Genomic DNA, 19562 nt, shown 5'->3' with positions numbered 1-19562 from the left:
GTTGCTAGTTGTAGTGTTGCTGGTTGTAGTGTTGCTAGTTGTAGTGCAGCTAGTTGTAGTGTTGCTAGTTGTAGTGCTGCTAGTTGTAGTGTTGCTAGTTGTAGTGTTGCTAGTTGTAGTGTTGCTAGTTGTAGTGTTGCTAGTTGTAGTGTTGCTAGTTGTAGTGCAGCTAGTTGTAGTGCTGCTAGTTGTAGTGTTGCTAGTTGTAGTGTTGCTAGTTGTAGTGTTGCTGGTTGTAGTGTTGCTAGTTGTAGTGCAGCTAGTTGTAGTGTTGCTAGTTGTGTGTGTGTGCAGGTCAGGCAGTTGTTTTGCACACAACCTACATGCTGCTCCAGTCCGTCCAGTAGACGACTGGACTGAGCCAGTGTAGTAGATAAACTACACTGGCTCAGTCTACGAGTCTACACAGTGTAGACTCGTAGATAAACTTAAAATCACATAACGCGACCACATGAAGACTCTGGTACAAAGTTGACATCAGAGGCATTTTGTTTCTAACATCTGCTCGTCGGTGTAGACACAGTGCTCGTGAGATCTTAAATTCTCGATGGAGGAGGCAATTGTTTCAAGTGTGACAGCTTCCAGAAGAGCAAGATTCTCATTACCTTTCTTGGTGACAGGTGTGTATGATACTTGAATGGTGGGGTACAGATAAAGAGGAATATCAGACGGGTAGATTGCACTTAAAAGGAATGTCGAGTTTAATGAGATTGTATTCATTTTTTTTCTCAGCTATTTATCATGAAAGGAGTGAGTTGGTATGTCGGCACCAGTCAAAAGGGTGTTAACAGGACTAAATAATTTGTCTCTGAGCAATGCAGGAGATGTAGGATCTCTCATGACTTTAAGGCAAAAGGTAGTGTTGACTTGCATTATTCTCTCTAGTATGGTTGGAAGCTTCAGTTCTTCCCTCATGTTGATGATTCTTGTGCATCTTGGGGCACCAAGAATTATCTTCATGGCTTCATTCTGTACTACTTCAATTTTTTTAAAGAGAGGCGGGGAAGTTAATTACGCGCAAGGCATGATAATCAACTTGAGATTTAATTAACATCATGCAGAATAATCTAGCATATTTAAAATGATACCAATATTCTTACCAGTAAGTGTTCTCAATGGTTTTAGTCTTTCTTTTAACCAGCGGTGTAGATCGTTTACAATGTCACTGTTAATACCAACTCCAAGGTATTTGTGCTGCCCACACGTTTCAATGTTCTGGCTGTTAACCTAAAAAGTTAAAAGGTACATGAGTTCATTTTTGGTCATGAAGGTCTCTTGATTTAGTTATAGAGATAACAAGACCACATTCAATGTTTTTTAGCAGCGAGTGAATCCAGTAGAGCTTGCAGTCTAGTATTTCGACTCTCACAAGTCAAGCCTGGCCTCGGGCCGGGCTTGGGGAGTAGAAGAACTCTCAGAACCCCATCAACCAGGTATATGTGGGCCTGAGGGCCGCTCCAAGCAACAGCCTGGTGGACCAAACTCTCACAAGTCAAGCCTGGCCTCGGGCCGGGCTTGGGGAGTAGAAGAACTCCCAGAACCCCATCAACCAGGTATCAACCAGGTATCATTTACAACAATACAAATGTCACCACCATTACAGATTCTTCGTCAGCTAGTGTGGGAATATCAATTATTAATTTGTGCATCTGGACATTGTTAAATAAATTGTTAAATAAATGTGTTAAATAATTGGACGTGCACACCAGGGCTCAAACACAAAAATGAAGGAAAATCAGGTTAATTATTATTCCAATTAGCAAACTCCTGGTCTAAAGTGTCACTGACAGGCGTCATGAGTGCCACACCCAGTGCCAGGCGTCATGAGTGCCACACCCTGAGCCAGACGTCATGAGTGCCACACCCTGAGCCAGGGGTCATGAGTGCCACACCCTGAGCCAGGGGTCGTGAGTGCCACACCCAGAGCCAGACGTCATGAGTGCCACACCCTGAGCCAGGGGTCATGAGTGCCACACCCAGAGCCAGGGGTCATGAGCGCCACACCCTGAGCCAGGGGTCATGAGTGCCACACCCTGAGCCAGGGGTCATGAGTGCCACACCCTGAGCCAGGGGTCATGAGTGCCACACCCTGAGCCAGGGGTCATGAGTGCCACACCCAGAGCCAGGGGTCATGAGTGCCACACCCAGTGCCAGGCGTCATGAGTGCCACACCCTGAGCCAGGGGTCATGAGTGCCACACCCTGAGCCAGGGGTCATGAGTGCCACACCCAGAGCCAGACGTCATGAGTGCCACACCCTGAGCCAGGGGTCATGAGTGCCACACCCTGAGCCAGGGGTCATGAGTGCCACACCCAGAGCCAGACGTCATGAGTGCCACACCCTGAGCCAGGGGTCATGAGTGCCACACCCTGAGCCAGGGGTCATGAGTGCCACACCCTGAGCCAGGGGTCATGAGTGCCACACCCTGAGCCAGGGGTCATGAGTGCCACACCCTGAGCCAGGGGTCATGAGTGCCACACCCAGAGCCAGACGTCATGAGTGCCACACCTAGACGTCATGAGTGCCACACCCAGTGCCAGGGGTCATGAGTGCCACACCTCAGCAGGGTGGGGGGTGGGGACGTCCGCCCACCTGTTGCTACCCGGAGACTGGGACACGCCAGCTCCGGTTCTCCTCCACTCTGTGTTATCTGCTGCTGAGTTCTGGCTGTCTGGACTTTGGGGGTGAGTGAACGGGGCCTTGGGAGTGAGTGAACGGGGCCTTGGGAGTGAGTGAACGGGGCCTTGGGAGTGAGTGAACGGGGCCTTGGGAGTGAGTGACCGGGGCCTTGGGAGTGAGTGAACGGGGCCTTGGGAGTGAGTGAACGGGGCCTTGGGAGTGAGTGAACGGGGCCTTGGAGGGTGAGTGAACGGGGCCTTGGGAGTGAGTGACCGGGGCCTTGGGAGTGAGTGAACGGGGCCTTGGAGGGTGAGTGAACGGGGCCTTGGGGGTGAGTGAACGGGGCCTTGGGAGTGAGTGAACGGGGCCTTGGGAGTGAGTGAACGGGGCCTTGGGAGTGAGTGAACGGGGCCTTGGAGGGTGAGTGAACGGGGCCTTGGGAGTGAGTGACCGGGGCCTTGGGAGTGAGTGAACGGGGCCTTGGAGGGTGAGTGAACGGGGCCTTGGGGGTAAGTGAACGGGGCCTTGGGGGTGAGTGAACGGGGCCTTGAGGGTGAGTGAACGGGGCCTTGGAGGGTGAGTGAACGGGGCCTTGGGGGTGAGTGAACGGGGCCTTGGGGGTGAGTGAACGGGGCCTTGGAGGGTGAGTGAACGGGGCCTTGGGGGTGAGTGAACGGGGCCTTGGAGGGTGAGTGAACGGGGCCTTGGGGGTGAGTGAACGGGGCCTTGGGGGTGAGTGAACGGGGCCTTGGAGGGTGAGTGAACGGGGTCTTGGGAGTGAGTGAACGGGGCCTTGGGGGTGAGTGAACGCATCAGTGATGTCATTACGATATCTATAAATACCTACTACCTAAACATTGTAATCAGACCCTCTGTAATATTGGTTTTATAAATCAAATATTATTATTCTTATTAACATTGGTTTGTGAGCAAATTGGAGGGATATATCAGGCAGTACACCTGTTTGTTCTGTTTTACCTGTTGAGGAATTCGAGGGTTCTACTCCTACAGCTGTTGGTAGTCTTCCCTGATGACTACCTGGTTTGTGAGACTAGGTGTAGGGTTTGTAGAGACTAGGTGTAGGTGTAGGGATGATGGGTTTGTAGCCCATCATAGCCAGGCTGATCCGGTAACGCCAGCAGAAATCTTTGTCCAGTTGTAATTCTCTCCTAAAAATGTTCACTGTTGTGCGATTCTTTGGCCTGTTGGCCGGAGACTGAGTCGTACCGGGCCTCTGGTGTTCAGTGTGTTCTCTTATGGTGTTCAGCACACTCCGGGTGTTCACTGGATGAAGTTTACACTTTCTACAGTGTCACAGTCGACTTGATAATGGTCCAGGGCGGACCTGAACGTCGTCGTATCTCCATCTTCTGGTGTGTGGTCTGGACAACATTCTTCAGCCACGTTATTGTGACTCATCGTTTGCACTTTCTACCATACCTCTTACACACAGTATATTGTAACTGTATTGTGTATAACATGACCTTTCTAAATATATCCATGTGTATAGTATGATATATATATATATATATATATATATATATATATATATATATATATATATATATATATATATATATATATATATGTATATATATGTATATATATGTATATATATATATATATATATATATATATATATGTATATATATGTATATATATATATATATATATATATATATATATATATATATATATATATATATGTATATATATGTATATATATATATATATATATATATATATATATATATATATATATATATATATATATATATATATATATATGATACCACACACATGGGTAGTTATCACATCTGCCTTGAAAGGGAACGTGCACAGGTCAATATAGTCAATATTGGCTTATTTAATAAGTGCATATGTGACATACTAATTGATTGTGAATATTTTGATGTAACGATGTTTTTTTCTATGAAGCTTTTCAAGGTAAACTAAAATATTCACAATCAATTAGTAGTCACATATGCACTTATTAAATAAACCAATATTGACTATAAGCAAGTGCGAGAACGGGTTGCAATATGCCATACGAGACACCACCAGTGCCCCGAAGGGTCCAGTTCTTAAGCGTGTTGCAAATTAAGCAATTTAACCGGAAATGCAATCGTACCTTTGGGGTGCCTGATAGCTGGGTGGACAACGCTTCGGATTCGTAATCCTGAGGTTCTGGGTTCGATCCCCGGTGGAGGCGGAGACAAATGGGCAAAATGTTTCTTTCACCCCGATGCCCCTGTTACCTAGCAGTAAATAGATACCTGGGAGTTAGACAGCTGCTACGGACTGCTTCCTGGGGGTGCAGGCCTGGTCGAGGACCGGGCCGCGGGGACACTAAGCCCTGAAATCATCTCGAGATCTCGAGATATACCTCATTGCTCTCATGACGTCACATACATTGATATTTCTGACTGGTTGCCTAGCAACCAGAGTCAGAAATATCGATATACATGTATGTGGGGGGCGGGGGGGGGGGGGGCGCTCAATGGGTCCAACTTCACTCTCAATCTACAATATATTTTTTTGGTACGTCTGAAAATCAACATAAAAACATAGGCAATATAACTTGACCTAATTTGTATGGCGGAGGGTTAGGATCACGTGACATAAATTCTCTGGGTAAATTGTTTTCAATTGTTATCGATATCAACACGATAACACATCACGCTTGACAATACTACATGTGACGGTACACCTGCCATGTTGTGACGGCACACCTGCCATGTTGTGACGGCACACCTGCTATATTGTGACGGTACATCTGCCCATGTTGTGACGGTACACCTGCCATGTTGTGACGGCACACCTGCCCATGTTGTGACGGCACACCTGCTATATTGTGACGGTACATCTGCTATGTTGTGACGGTGCACCTGCTATGTTGTGACGGCACACCTGCCATGTTGTGACGGCACACCTGCTATATTGTGAAGGTACATCTGCTATGTTGTGACGGTGCACCCGCCATGTTGGGACGGCACACCTGCCATGTTGTGACGGTACACCCGCCATGTTGTGACGGCACACACCTGCCATGTTGTGACGGTACACCTGCCATGTTGTGACGGCACACCCGCCATGTTGTGACGGCACACCCGGCATGTTATGACGGCACACCCGCCATGTTGTGACGGCACACCCGCCATGTTATGACGGCACACCCGGCATGTTATGACGGCACACCCGCCATGTTGTGACGGTACACCCGCCATGTTGTGACGGCACACCCGCCATGTTATGACGGCACACCCGGCATGTTATGACGGCACACCCGCCATGTTGTGACGGTACACCCGCCATGTTGTGACGGCACACCCGCCATGTTATGACGGCACACCCGCCATGTTGTGACGGTACACCCGCCATGTTGTGACGGTACACCCGCCATGTTGTGACGGTACACCTGCCGTGTTGTGACAGCACACCTGCCATCTTGTGACGGCACACCTGCCATCTTGTGACGGCACACCATTAAAAATTATGTTAAGAAAATAAATTATATTTAAGAAATTAAGAAAAATTTATATATCCGATAGGCATCGTATTTTAAAAACTACCAGAAGATTTGGTCAAAATATGACCAATTTCCGTTGGACTCGAACCTCCTATCAGGTACCAGACAAGATGCGCGGCTGGAAGTATTATACCCAGGATCGTGGGTTCGAGTCGCCTCCATGCCTCCGATTTATTTTATTAATGGTAATAATAACACTATATTACATTATGATACATTGTTCAGCATTGTTATTGTGTGCATATTGGCCGCCAATCATGCACCAAGGATTATCTTTCCTCATCTAGGATTATCATGTTGGGAGTTAGGACACTGGGGCTGACCACAGGACGAGGTGGAACACTGTGACTGAGCACAGGACAAGGTGGAACACTGTGACTGAGCACAGGACGAGGTGGAACACTGTGACTGAGCACAGGACGAGGTGGAACACTGTGACTGAGCACAGGACGAGGTGGAACACTGTGACTGAGCACAGGACAAGGTGGAACACTGTGACTGAGCACAGGACGAGGTGGAACACTGTGACTGAGCACAGGACGAGGTGGAACACTGCGGCTGAGCACAGGACGAGGTGGAACACTGTGGCTGAGCACAGGACGAGGTGGAACACTGTGACTGAGCACAGGACGAGGTGGAACACTGCGGCTGAGCACAGGACGAGGTGGAACACTGTGGCTGAGCACAGGACGAGGTGGAACACTGTGGCTGAGCACAGGACAAGGTGGAACACTGTGGCTGGGCACAGGACGAGGTGGAACACTGTGACTGAGCACAGGACGAGATGGAACACTGTGGCTGAGCACAGGACGAGGTGGAACACTGTGGCTGTGCACAGGACGAGGTGGAACACCGGGGCTGGGCACAGGACGAGGTGGAACACTGTGACTGAGCACAGGACGAGGTGGAACACCGGGGCTGAGCACAGGACGAGGTGGAACACCGGAGCTGAGCACAGGACGAGGTGGAACACCGGGGCTGAGCACAGGACAAGGTGGAACACTGTGGCTGAGCACAGGACGAGGTGGAACACTGTGGCTGAGCACAGGACGAGGTGGAACACTGTGACTGAGCACAGGACGAGGTGGAACACGGTGGCTGGACACAGGACGAGGTGGAACACCGGGGCTGAGCACAGGACGAGGTGGAACACCGGGGCTGAGCACAGGACGAGGTGGAACACTGTGGCTGAGCACAGGACGAGGTGGAACACGGTGGCTGAGCACAGGACGAGGTGGAACACCGGGGCTGAGCACAGGACGAGGTGGAACACGGTGGCTGAGCACAGGACGAGGTGGAACACCGGGGCTGAGCACAGGACGAGGTGGAACACCGGGGCTGAGCACAGGACGAGGTGGAACACGGTGGCTGAGCACAGGACGAGGTGGAACACCGGGGCTGAGCACAGGACGAGGTGGAACACCGGGGCTGAGCACAGGACGAGGTGGAACACGGTGGCTGAGCACAGGACGAGGTGGAACACCGGGGCTGAGCACAGGACGAGGTGGAACACCGGGGCTGAGCACAGGACGAGGTGGAACACCGGGGCTGAGCACAGGACGAGGTGGAACACCGGGGCTGAGCACAGGACGAGGTGGAACACTGTGGCTGAGCACAGGACGAGGTGGAACACTGTGGCTGAGCACAGGGCGAGGTGGAACACGGTGGCTGAGCGCAGGACAAGGTGGAACGCCGCGGGTAAACACTGTGAGAGGTGGCGCCCCACAAGGCGTAGTGGTGGGATGGAGAACTACACAAAGCACCGCGTGATTCTGACGGTGGAATAATAAACATATCAAGTAATTCTAAGTAGGTTTTGTCTATGTCTGTGTTAGAAGGCTGATGAGAGAGAGGGAGGGAGGGAGGGAGGGAGAGAGAGAGAGAGAGAGAGAGAGAGAGAGAGAGAGAGAGAGAGAGAGAGAGAGAGAGAGAGAGAGAGAGAGAGAGAGAGAGAGAGAGAGAGAGAGAGAGAAAGAGAGGGGGGGGGAGAAGGGGGGACGTGGTGACCTGCTATCCAGCCAGGGTCGTGACGTCAGCGAGAGGAAAGCGGATGTTGATACGTGGAGAACCCCCCTACCCTTCCCCCCTACCCCCCCCCCCCACCCCTTCCCCAACAAATATATACACCGAGAAGTGCCCAACCGTTTCTGGGTGCGTCTAGGCCTGAGAGTTGATTTGTAAATGAAACAGATTTAAGACTAAACGTGTTCTTGTTGGTTAATTTAGTATGAATGTGTAACTGCCTTGCTGCGGCCCCTGTGGACGGCCATCTTCACCTTGCGCTTGTCGGCCCTCGCTTGTTTGTGCTGGTGGAGGGAGGGAATTACCACGGGAAAGCGCCAAGCCATTATGACTATATAGCGTGTGCTTGTGGAGCCTCAAGTATATATATATGTGTACTTATTATAGGCTTACATAGTGAATATTTTTGAGAAATATAAAATTTGGAAAAGTCCACTTTCTGGATTGGTTGGATTGGTTCATCAGTCACTTTGGTTAGGCTAGGTTGGTTGGTGTACTCACCTAATTGTGCTTGCGGGGGTTGAGCTCTGGCTCTTTGGTCCCGCCTCTCAACTGTCAATCAACTGGTGTACAGGTTCCTGAGCCTACTGGGCTCTATCATATCTACATTTGAAACTGTGTATGGAGTCAGCCTCCACCACATCACTGCCTAATGCACTCACCTAGTTGTGCTTGCGGGGGTTGAGCTCTGGCTCTTTGGTCCCGCCTCTCAACCGTCTCAACCGTCAACAGTGTATGTGTATGTTGGTGCGTGTTGGTGCGTTATAATGGTGAGGTCTACACTTGTCACGTGACGAACGCCAGCTGGCGAGTGTGGCGCCATCTGATACTCCGGAGACACTTGGAGCTGGTGCGTTTCTCACGCCCGCTGGGAAGGTGGCGCTCCTACATGTGTCCTCTCCCACCCGGCCTGTCCTCTCCCACCCAGTCTGTCCTCTCCCACCCAGTCTGCCCTCTCCCACCCAGTCTGGCCTCTCCCACCCAGTCTGGCCTCTCCCACCCAGTCTGGCCTCTCCCACCCAGTCTGGCCTCTCCCACCCAGTCTGGCCTCTCCCACCCAGCCTGTCCTCTCCACCCAGCCTGTCCTCTCCACCCAGCCCCGTCCTCTCCACCCAGCCCGTCCTCTCCACCCAGCCCCGTCCTCTCCCACCCAGCCCCGTCCTCTCCACCCAGCCTGTCCTCTCCACCCAGCCCCGTCCTCTCCACCCAGCCCCGTCCTCTCCCACCCAGCCCCGTCCTCTCCACCCAGCCCCGTCCTCTCCACCCAGCCCCGTCCTCTCCCACCCAGCCCCGTCCTCTCCACCCAGCCCGTCCTCTCCACCCAGCCCCGTCCTCTCCCACCCAGCCCCGTCCTCTCCCACCCAGCCCCGTCCTCTCCCACCCAGCCCCGTCCTCTCCACCCAGCCCCGTCCTCTCCACCCAGCCCGTCCTCTCCACCCAGCCCCGTCCTCTCCCACCCAGCCCCGTCCTCTCCACCCAGCCCCGTCCTCTCCCACCCAGCCCCGTCCTCTCCACCCAGCCCCGTCCTCTCCACCCAGCCCCGTCCTCTCCCACCCAGCCCCGTCCTCTCCACCCAGCCCCGTCCTCTCCCACCCAGCCCCGTCCTCTCCACCCAGCCCCGTCCTCTCTCACCCAGCCCCGTCCTCTCCACCCAGCCCCGTCCTCTCCACCCAGCCCGTCCTCTCCACCCAGCCCCGTCCTCTCCACCCAGCCCCTCCTCTCCCACCCAGCCCGTCCTCTCCCACCCAGCCCGTCCTCTCCACCCAGCCCCGTCCTCTCCCACCCAGCCCCGTCCTCTCCACCCAGCCCGTCCTCTCCCACCCAGCCCGTCCTCTCCACCCAGCCCGTCCTCTCCACCCAGCCCCGTCCTCTCCACCCAGCCCCGTCCTCTCCCACCCAGCCCGTCCTCTCCACCCAGCCCGTCCTCTCCACCCAGCCCGTCCTCTCCACCCAGCCCCGTCCTCTCCACCCAGCCTGTCCTCTCCACCCAGCCTGTCCTCTCCACCCAGCCCGTCCTCTCCCACCCAGCCCGTCCTCTCCACCCAGCCCGTCCTCTTGAACGTTCCCAACGTCATTAAACTGGTGTACTAAAATCTCTTCGATCGTAACCTAACAGAGGACCCACGAGGACCCACTTGTTTCCCACGAACAGAAAACGGGATATCGCGTCAATTTTGCGAGCTGTCATAATATTTGGTACATCTATTTTTGGTCGTATTGGATTTATAGATCAAAGTGCAATGTATAGTGTTCAAGAGGCCGGGTGTACCCACACTGCGCGGACCATGTGTACTGACTGCGTCCCAACATTGTGCAGGGCAGAGTAAGTCATACATTTAGTCTTGTTCGTAATTACACCAGAATACATCACACCACTCTACACCATACATCACCACACCACACTGCTTTATAAAATTAAAACACCGTAATATTGACGCATCTCACAGCCCCGTTCCTGTGCCAGGTAAGTCCATTACGGGCTCACCATAGCCCGTGCTACTTGGAACTTGTTCCGATGTTTTCAGTATATCGACGTTTTCTATATCGATATCGACGTTTTCTAAGCTTAGGCCTAAATAGGTTTGGTGGGGTCGCTAAGGGTTTTGAACGCCTCTGACTAGGCTAAACTGGCATTTTTTTTCTTTTTTACGTAATGACAAATCGAGAGGAGAGGGGCGAGGCGGGTGTGTTAACAACTGAGCCCAATCGCAAAATATTGTAGTGAAGGACTTGGTAATGGAGCATCTCTCTCTCTCTCTCTCTCTCTCTCTCTCTCTCTCTCTCTCTCTCTCTCTCTCTCTCTCTCTCTCTCTCTCTCTCTCTCTCTCTCTCTCTCTCCCTCTCTCTCTCTCTCTCTCTCTCTCTCTCTCTCTCTCTCTCTCTCTCTCTCTCTCTCTCTCTCTCTCTCTCTCTCTCTCTCTCTCTCTCTCTTTCTCTCTCTTTCTCTCTCTTTCTCTCTTTCTCTTTCTTTCTTTCTTTCTTTCTTTCTTTCTTTCTTTCTTTCTTTCTTTCTTTCTTTCTTTCTTTCTTTTTTTCTCTCTCTCTCTCTCTCTCTCTCTCTCTCTCTCTCTCTCTCTCTCTCTCTCTCTCTCTCTCTCTCTCTCTCTCTCTCTCTCTCTCTCTCTCTCTCTCTCTCTCAGTGCTTGTGTTGACAGACATTACTCTCGACTCTGAGCTGATTACGCTCCAACTGATCTCGAAAACTGTTTTGCTAACTGTTCAGAAACACCGGATCTAACCCAAGCCCAGTTATACACACATCTGCACTAAATATTCAGTTATGTCGCACAAAATGGTGTATTGTATTGCACATTGTGAGTAAATTTATGAATGCTGAGCTTTGATTACGACTGCTGCTTGGACCAGCGTAGCCTGAGGAAGATTTGAAGCATTGGGTGGTGGGTGCTCCGAGTATATGCTATATTTCAGTAATAATCTTCTTGATATTCTCAGTTTACCTTGAGTTAACTGCATTACGAAATGAATGAAAACAGAGTTTAATATAAAAAATAAACTTATTCTGATATCAGCAAAAATGTTATTGAAGAAGTGAGACATACTGGTAATGAAGTATATATTTATATATTTTGGTGTAATCCGTCAGTTCTTTTAGCTTTTCATAGTTCAGTGTATTAAAATATTTAAGTGATAGTCTAGTAGCCCCTCGCGACGCCTAGTGGCGGAGGAGACTTATAGAAAACGGCAGACGAGCAGCACAAATGGCACCTCGACACTGCCCAGTATGATCACTTGTGGTGTGGGGGGGGGGGCGCAGTGCCAGAGCTGCGTATTCTTGGCACTCATCTAATTGAGGTCATATATATATATATATATATATATATATATATATATATATATATATATATATATATATAAATATATATATATAATATATTATTCAATGGTGTTCAAAAATGTGCAAATGGCTTCATTTATAATGACGTAGTACCAGAAATCTTACCAGCCAAGTATCGACTGTTTGCTTACTGTAGGTAATGATATATGTACGTGACTGCTAATATGTTCCTGGGCCTTTTGTGTGCCTCTAGCCCCTTCCTCCACCCTCGTAGGGGCCTCGTAGCCTGGTGGATAGCGCGCAGGACTCGTAATTCTGTGGCGCGGGTTCGATTCCCGCACGAGGCAGAAACAAATGGGCAAAGTTTCTTTCACCCTGAATGCCCCTGTTACCTAGCAGTAAATAGGTACCTGGGAGTTAGTCAGCTGTCACGGGCTGCTTCCTAGGGGTGGAGGCCTGGTCGAGGACCGGGCCGCGGGGACACTAAAGCCCCGAAATCATCTCAAGATAACCTCAAGATAACCCCCTCCCTCTGGGGATGGGGTGCGCACGGACTCCGCGCACTCATCCCAACCTAGCCTTAACCTAGTGCCGTCACTCCTAGCCACCAGACTCTCCGCCCCGACCAACCACTCTCCGCCCCGACCAACCACTCTCCGCCCCGACCAACCACTCTCCGCCCCGACCAACCACTCTCCGCCCCGACCAACCACTCTCCGCCCCGACCAACCACTCTTCGCCCCGACCAACCACTCTCCGCCCCGACCAACCACTCTCCGCCCCGACCAACCACTCTCCGCCCCGACCAACCACTCTCCGCCCCGACCAACCACTCTCCGCCCCGACCAACCACTCTCCGCCCAGACCAACCACTCTCCGCCCCGACTAACCACTCTCCGCCCCGACCAACCACTCTCCGCCCAGACCAACCACTCTCCGCCCAGACCAACCACTCTCCGCTGCCCTAAATGTGAACAACATGTGCGCTGAGCGCGGCAGAACGCATCACATTGCACTTTAATGAATTCTTTGCGTGTTTATGGCTGTGGTTCCTTGTACCATCGTCAGCAGCTCGGCGGTTCAACACGGATAGTTAACGCTCAGTATCTCATTTAGAGACTACGGGCTCACCATAGCCCGTGCTACTTGGAACTTTGTGTTCCAGGTAGCGAATCTTTTTAACAACAACATTAGTATTTAGTATTAAGTTTTAGTCTTTAATGTTTTTCCCTGCCCGAAACGCTTTGCGTAATAGTGGCTTTAGGCATTGTATGTACTAGCTCTATCTATAAATCTATCAATTTTTGTATAACCTCTTGTATGTATGTACTTTGCCTGAATGAACATTTGAATTTTGAACAATAACGGTCAGTATCTTATGTAGCCTGGCCGTCATTGGAGATTACGGGGTACAAAAGTCTCAATATAATCTCCCAGCTCTTGTTAAAACTCCCTATTTAGACTTTTGTTCAACACTAACGTCTTACAGGAAACCCAACCACATAATGCGGAGGAGAACAGTGCTTGGAGAGGCGGTGAAATGTGTTCTTGGCTCCATCTGTTAGGTCATTTCATCTTAGGTCAAATCGCCTCGTTCAGGAGCAGTATAGCATGGCAGCAATAATCTATATGACGGCTGTTTATCTTTGATGAGTAATGTGCCAATTATCACCCCCCCCCCCCCCTCCACCCCCCCCCCCTCTCCCTCTCCTTTATCTCCCTCCTCCTCCTCTGCTCCTCTATTCCACTCCACTCCTACTCCTACGGACCATTCCATCTCTTCCTTCTCCCCCTCTCCGATTCTCACCCTCCCTGCACCACTGCAAAAAAGACTGGAGCGAGAATTAAGAGGACTAAGCTACAAGGACAGAGGAGGGAAACTCAGGCTCACAACCCTACAGCAGAGAAGAAACTGAGGACATAGTTATAATAAAATGTTATTATTATTAACATCTTTATTGACAAAATTAATTACAATTTTACCTAATCTGAGGATTTCAATTAAGTCTTATTAAAGTGAGGATAATGCTGGTATTCACTGTCACGCAGGACAGAGGGTCATACACAAGACAATAAGTCTAAACTGTAGACTTCTTCTAATTAAGACAAAATATTAGACAATAGGTCGTATATGGAAGCGGGAAACATGTTGAAGAATTGTAAGGAAATACTTGTACCTTATACGAGAAGTTAACAAGGGCAATATACAAAAAGAGGGTGTTGTAGAAGCCACCTCCACCCATAACTTTCAAACCAGATTTGACAAAGAATTTGAAGCTGTGTATTTCCACCTTGTATGCGCTACATGCGCAGACGCACATCATACAACTGTGTATAACAATGAATAGGTATGTGTGTCTATGTATGTATTAACACGATGTGCTGAACGGGGTGAGAATAGCTTGAGCTACCTCATCCCTTTGTGTGTATTTTACCTCAATAAACTTATTTCAATTTCAATTTCAATGAATAGGTAAAAGTACATATGTACATACATCCATCCGACCCCCCCCCAAACAAATGTATATACATAATAGAAATAAACACCAGCAATAAACATTACCATAACATTCAGCCATAAACATTACCATAACATCGAGGCGATGTTGGCACAATATATATTCTCAGCAGTTTACAACGTTTCTATATTACCCAATTTTTTCCCCAAATTTATATCAGTCGTTTATTTTACGTGATATTTTTTTTGGCTTCATCTTGGTGCATTAGATGATTAAATTTATTGAACATATTGTGAGCCAGTTTGGCAAGGTTTTACGTGTAAATGTGTTGTGACCTGTAAATGTGTTTACATTTCTGTTGTTGTGAATTGTTCAATCCGTTCTCGCACTTTCGTATAGTCAGTATTGACTTATTAAATAAGTGCATATGTGACATACTAATTTATTGTGACTATTTTAGTTTACCTTGAAAAGCTTCATAGTAAACACCGACCTTACCTAACCTTCTTAGTATGTTAAGATAAGCATCTTATTGCTTCGTAATTACAATTATTACTTAACCTATTATAGGTATAGGTTAAGTATTAATTGTAATTAAGAAGCAATAAGATGCTTATCTTAACATACTAAGAAGGTTAGGTAAGGTCGGTGTTTTCTATGAAGCTTTTCAAGGTAAACTAAAATATTCACAATATATTAGTATCCCACATATGCACTTATTTAATAAGTCAATATTGACTGTAAGAAAGTGCGAGAACGGGTTGAGATTGTTTACAAGTTTATTATTAATTTGTTTCTTATCGTTTTATTCGTTATTTTTGCTTTAGTGGGTGTGAATTACTTTATAGTCCGGGGTGTTGCGGTGGGTGTTGAGGGTGTTGCGGTGGGTGTTGAGGGTGTTGCGGTGGGTGTTGAGGGTGTTGCGGTGGGTGTTGAGGGTGTTGCGGTGGGTGTTGAGGGTGTTGCGGTGGGTGTTGAGGGTGTTGCGGTGGGTGTTGAGGGTGTTGCGGTGGGTGTTGAGGGTGTTGCGGTGGGTGTTGAGGGTGTTGAGGGTGTTGCGGTGGGTGTTGAGGGTGTTGCGGTGGGTGTTGAGGGTGTTGCGGTGGGTGTTGAGGGTGTTGCGGTGGGTGTTGCGGTGGGTGTTGAGGGTGTTGCGGTGGGTGTTGAGGGTGTTGCGGTGGGTGTTGAGGGTGTTGCAGTGGGTGTTGCGGTGGGTGTTGAGGGTGTTGCGGTGGGTGTTGCGGGTGTTGCGGTGGGTGTTGAGGGTGTAGCGGTGGGTGTTGAGGGTGTTGCGGTGGGTGTTGAGGGTGTTGCGGTGGGTGTTGCGGTGGGTGTTGAGGGTGTTGCGGTGGGTGTTTAGGGTGTTGCGGTGGGTGTTGAGGGTGTTGCGGTGGGTGTTGCGGTGGGTGTTGAGGGTGTTGCGGTGGGTGTTGAGGGTGTTGCGGTGGGTGTTGAGGGTGTTGCGGTGGGTGTTGAGGGTGTTGCGGTGGGTGTTGAGGGTGTTGCGGTGGGTGTTGAGGGTGTTGAGGGTGTTGCGGTGGGTGTTGAGGGTGTTGCGGTGGGTGTTGAGGGTGTTGCGGTGGGTGTTGCGGTGGGTGTTGAGGGTGTTGCGGTGGGTGTTGAGGGTGTTGCGGTGGGTGTTGAGGGTGTTGCGGTGGGTGTTGAGGGTGTTGCGGTGGGTGTTGCGGGTGTTGCGGTGGGTGTTGAGGGTGTAGCGGTGGGTGTTGAGGGTGTTGCGGTGGGTGTTGAGGGTGTTGCGGTGGGTGTTGCGGGTGTTGCGGTGGGTGTTGAGGGTGTTGAGGGTGTTGCGGTGGGTGTTGAGGGTGTTGCGGTGGGTGTTGAGGGTGTTGCGGTGGGTGTTGAGGGTGTTGCGGTGGGTGTTGAGGGTGTTGCGGTGGGTGTTGAGGGTGTTGAGGGTGTTGCGGTGGGTGTTGAGGGTGTTGAGGGTGTTGCGGTGGGTGTTGAGGGTGTTGCGATGGGTGTTGAGGGTGTTGCGGTGGGTGTTGAGGGTGTTGCGGTGGGTGTTGAGGGTGTTGCGGTGGGTGTTGAGGGTGTTGCGGTGGGTGTTGAGGGTGTTGCGGTGGGTGTTGAGGGTGTTGCGGTGGGTGTTGAGGGTGTTGCGGTGGGTGTTGCGGGTGTTGCGGTGGGTGTTGAGGTTGTTGCGGTGGGTGTTGAGGGTGTTGCGGTGGGTGTTGCGGGTGTTGCGGTGGGTGTTGAGGGTGTAGCAAGGAGTGAGGAGGGTGCAGAGGCGTGAGTGTTGACATCACCTCACACGAACACCTCGACAATAATGAGAACACGATCGGACAATGTGTAGGTAATGATGCCAATGTTTGCCAGACGCCACTACCACTCTCGATCACTCGATATATATATATATATATATATATATATATATATATATATATATATATATATATATATATATATATATATATATATATATATATATATATATACCTGCTTCCCTGCCTTCACATCAATATCTTCTATATTCAAGCTCTCAACACTGTATTGTGAGAGTGAAAATGTTCAGGAAATAATAAGTATATTGTTCATTACCTGCCCTTAGTATCCGAGGAGATATTGTTCACTGGTGACAGAATTTATATGTGAAGTCCACCGTCATAAACTTGTGGTCAATACAAACATGTTTACTCGGCAGGTAAAATGTGTATTCACCTAGTTGTGTTCATCTAGTTGTGCTTGCGGGGGTTGAGCTCTTCTCTTTCGGCCTGCCTCTCGACTGTCAATCAACTGTTTACTAACTACTTTCTCTCTCTCTCTCTCTCTCTCTCTCTCTCTCTCTCTCTCTCTCTCTCTCTCTCTCTCTCTCTCTCTCTCTCTCTCTCTCTCTCTCTCTCTCTCTCCACACCACTCACACACCCACACCCCAGGAAGCAGCCCGTGACAGCTGACTAACTCCCAGGTACCTATTTACTACTAGGTAACAGGGGCATTCAGGGTGAAAGAAACTTTGCCCATTTGTTTCTGCCTGGTGCGGGAATCGAACCCGCGCCACAGAATTACGAGTCCTGCGCGCTATCCACCAGGCTACCAGGCCCCCTGTGTGTGTGTGTGTGTGTGTAGATCAGGTGACCTGCAGAAGGTAAAAGCCCCCCACCAGGAGCTGTTTACCCTGCCGGAGGCCTGCAGACGCAAGCAACCTGAGACAGATCCGTCCCTTGTCTGAACTACCATTAGTTTATTTGGTCATGTCTTCTTCCCTTTCTTGTTTAAAGGGGATGCTAACAAACAAATATATTAATGGGTGTATTTTGGCACTTATACCCACCATTAGCTGGTGAAATGTATGGAAGAGGAGTTAGGACTCGCCCTAAATACATGAAAATGTGAAATCATTTTATATATATATATATATATATATATATATATATATATATATATATATATATATATATATATATATATATATATATGCGAACAAGCCTGAATGGTCCCCAGGTCATATATAGCAAGTTATATATATATATATATATATATATATATATATATATATATATATATATATATATATATATATATATATATATATAAAGATCTTAATCATCTTCTCAGTGTCTAGCGAATTATTACCTTTTTATTTTCTTCAAAACCAAGTTTGAATATTTTGCTTACCTGAGCACCTATTAATTAGTTCCTGTTTTATCAGAGTGCCTATTAATTAGTCCCTGTTTTATCTGAGTATCTAATAATTAGTTCCTGTTTTATCTGAGCACCTATTAATTAGTTCCTGTTTTATCAGAGCCCCTATTAATTAGTTCCTGTTTTATCAGAGCCCCTATTAATTAGTTCCTGTTTTATCAGAGCCCCTATTAATTAGTTCCTGTTTTATCAGAGTTCCTATTAATTAGTTCCTGTTTTATCAGAGCCCCTATTAATTAGTTCCTGTTTTATCTGAGCACCAATTAGTTACTTCCTGTTTTATCTGAGTGCCTAATACTTCCCATTTTACTTGGGAAGCCATTACTTCCCATCTTATCGTTCTTATCTTATCCAAACAACTTGAGAAATGTTTGTGTGTGTAGGGGGGAGGGGGGGGTGCCGGTGACGGATGATGGAGGCAATTACCAGTGATGGATTACGACCGACGCCGCCACCACACGTAATTTACCTGCATGCGACGACGGGAGGGAGCTGTAGGGGAGGACTGACGCACCAGTGGACGCGGACCCAGCAGTGGACGCGGACGCAGTAAGGGACGCGGACCCAGCAGTGGACAGGACGCAGTAAGGGACGCGGACGCAGCAAGGGGCGCGGACGCAGCAAGGGGCGCGGACGCAACAGTGGACAGGACGCAGCAAGGGGGCGCGGACTCAGCAGTGGACGCGGACTCAGCAGTGGACACGGACGCAGCAGTGGACGCGGACCCAGCAGTGGACAGGACGCAGTAAGGGACGCGGACCCAGCAGTGGACAGGACGCAGTAAGGGACGCGGACGCAGCAAGGGGCGCGGACGCAGCAAGGGGCGCGGACGCAACAGTGGACACGGACGCAGCAGTGGACGCGGACGCAGCAGTGGACGCGGACGCAGCAGTGGACGCGGACGCAGCAAGTGGACGCGGACGCAGCAGTGGGCGCGGACGCAGCAGTGGACGCGGACGCAGCAAGTGGGTGCTAAAAATTTCTCGCCACTTGGCTGTATTAATTGAATACATAAACTCTAAGTTCCAAGCATCAGTTATTTGGAACAATTTCTTAGCCTCAACCCACACGACGACCAGAATGTATTGGGCCGTGTGGTGATATCTGTGGCAGATCATCACCACCGACAATCATCACCACAGACACTCATCACCACAGACATTCATCACCACAGACATTCATCACCACAGACAATCATCACCACAGACACTCATCACCACAGACACTCATCACCACCGACAATCATCACCACAGACACTCATCACCACAGACATTCATCACCACAGACATTCATCACCACAGACAATCATCACCACAGACACTCATCACCACAGACACTCATCACCACAGACATTCATCACCACCGACAATCATCACCACAGACACTCATCACCACAGACATTCATCACCACAGACATTCATCACCACAGACAATCATCACCACAGACATTCATCACCACAGACAATCATC

General features: G+C 49.5%; 2 protein-coding genes across 2 annotated transcripts in view; one reads left to right on the top strand and one right to left on the bottom strand.

Moving 5' to 3' along the window:
• Window positions 1-72, bottom strand: part of LOC138357486 (uncharacterized) — a gene marked incomplete at its 5' end in the record, with an annotated part of 120603 nt that extends 120531 nt beyond the window's left edge. Inside the window, one exon of the mRNA XM_069314344.1 lies at window positions 28-72. Coding sequence (XP_069170445.1) covers window positions 28-72 — 45 coding nt within the window. The remainder of the gene's footprint in view (window positions 1-27) is intronic.
• Window positions 1-19562, top strand: part of LOC123746147 (protein draper) — a 691165-nt gene that overhangs the window by 466476 nt on the left and 205127 nt on the right. The window lies entirely within an intron of this gene.

This window comes from Procambarus clarkii, chromosome 78 (genome assembly GCF_040958095.1).
Source record: "Procambarus clarkii isolate CNS0578487 chromosome 78, FALCON_Pclarkii_2.0, whole genome shotgun sequence".
NCBI lineage: Eukaryota > Metazoa > Arthropoda > Malacostraca > Decapoda > Cambaridae > Procambarus > Procambarus clarkii.
This window is presented reverse-complemented; position numbering and strand designations above follow the sequence as displayed.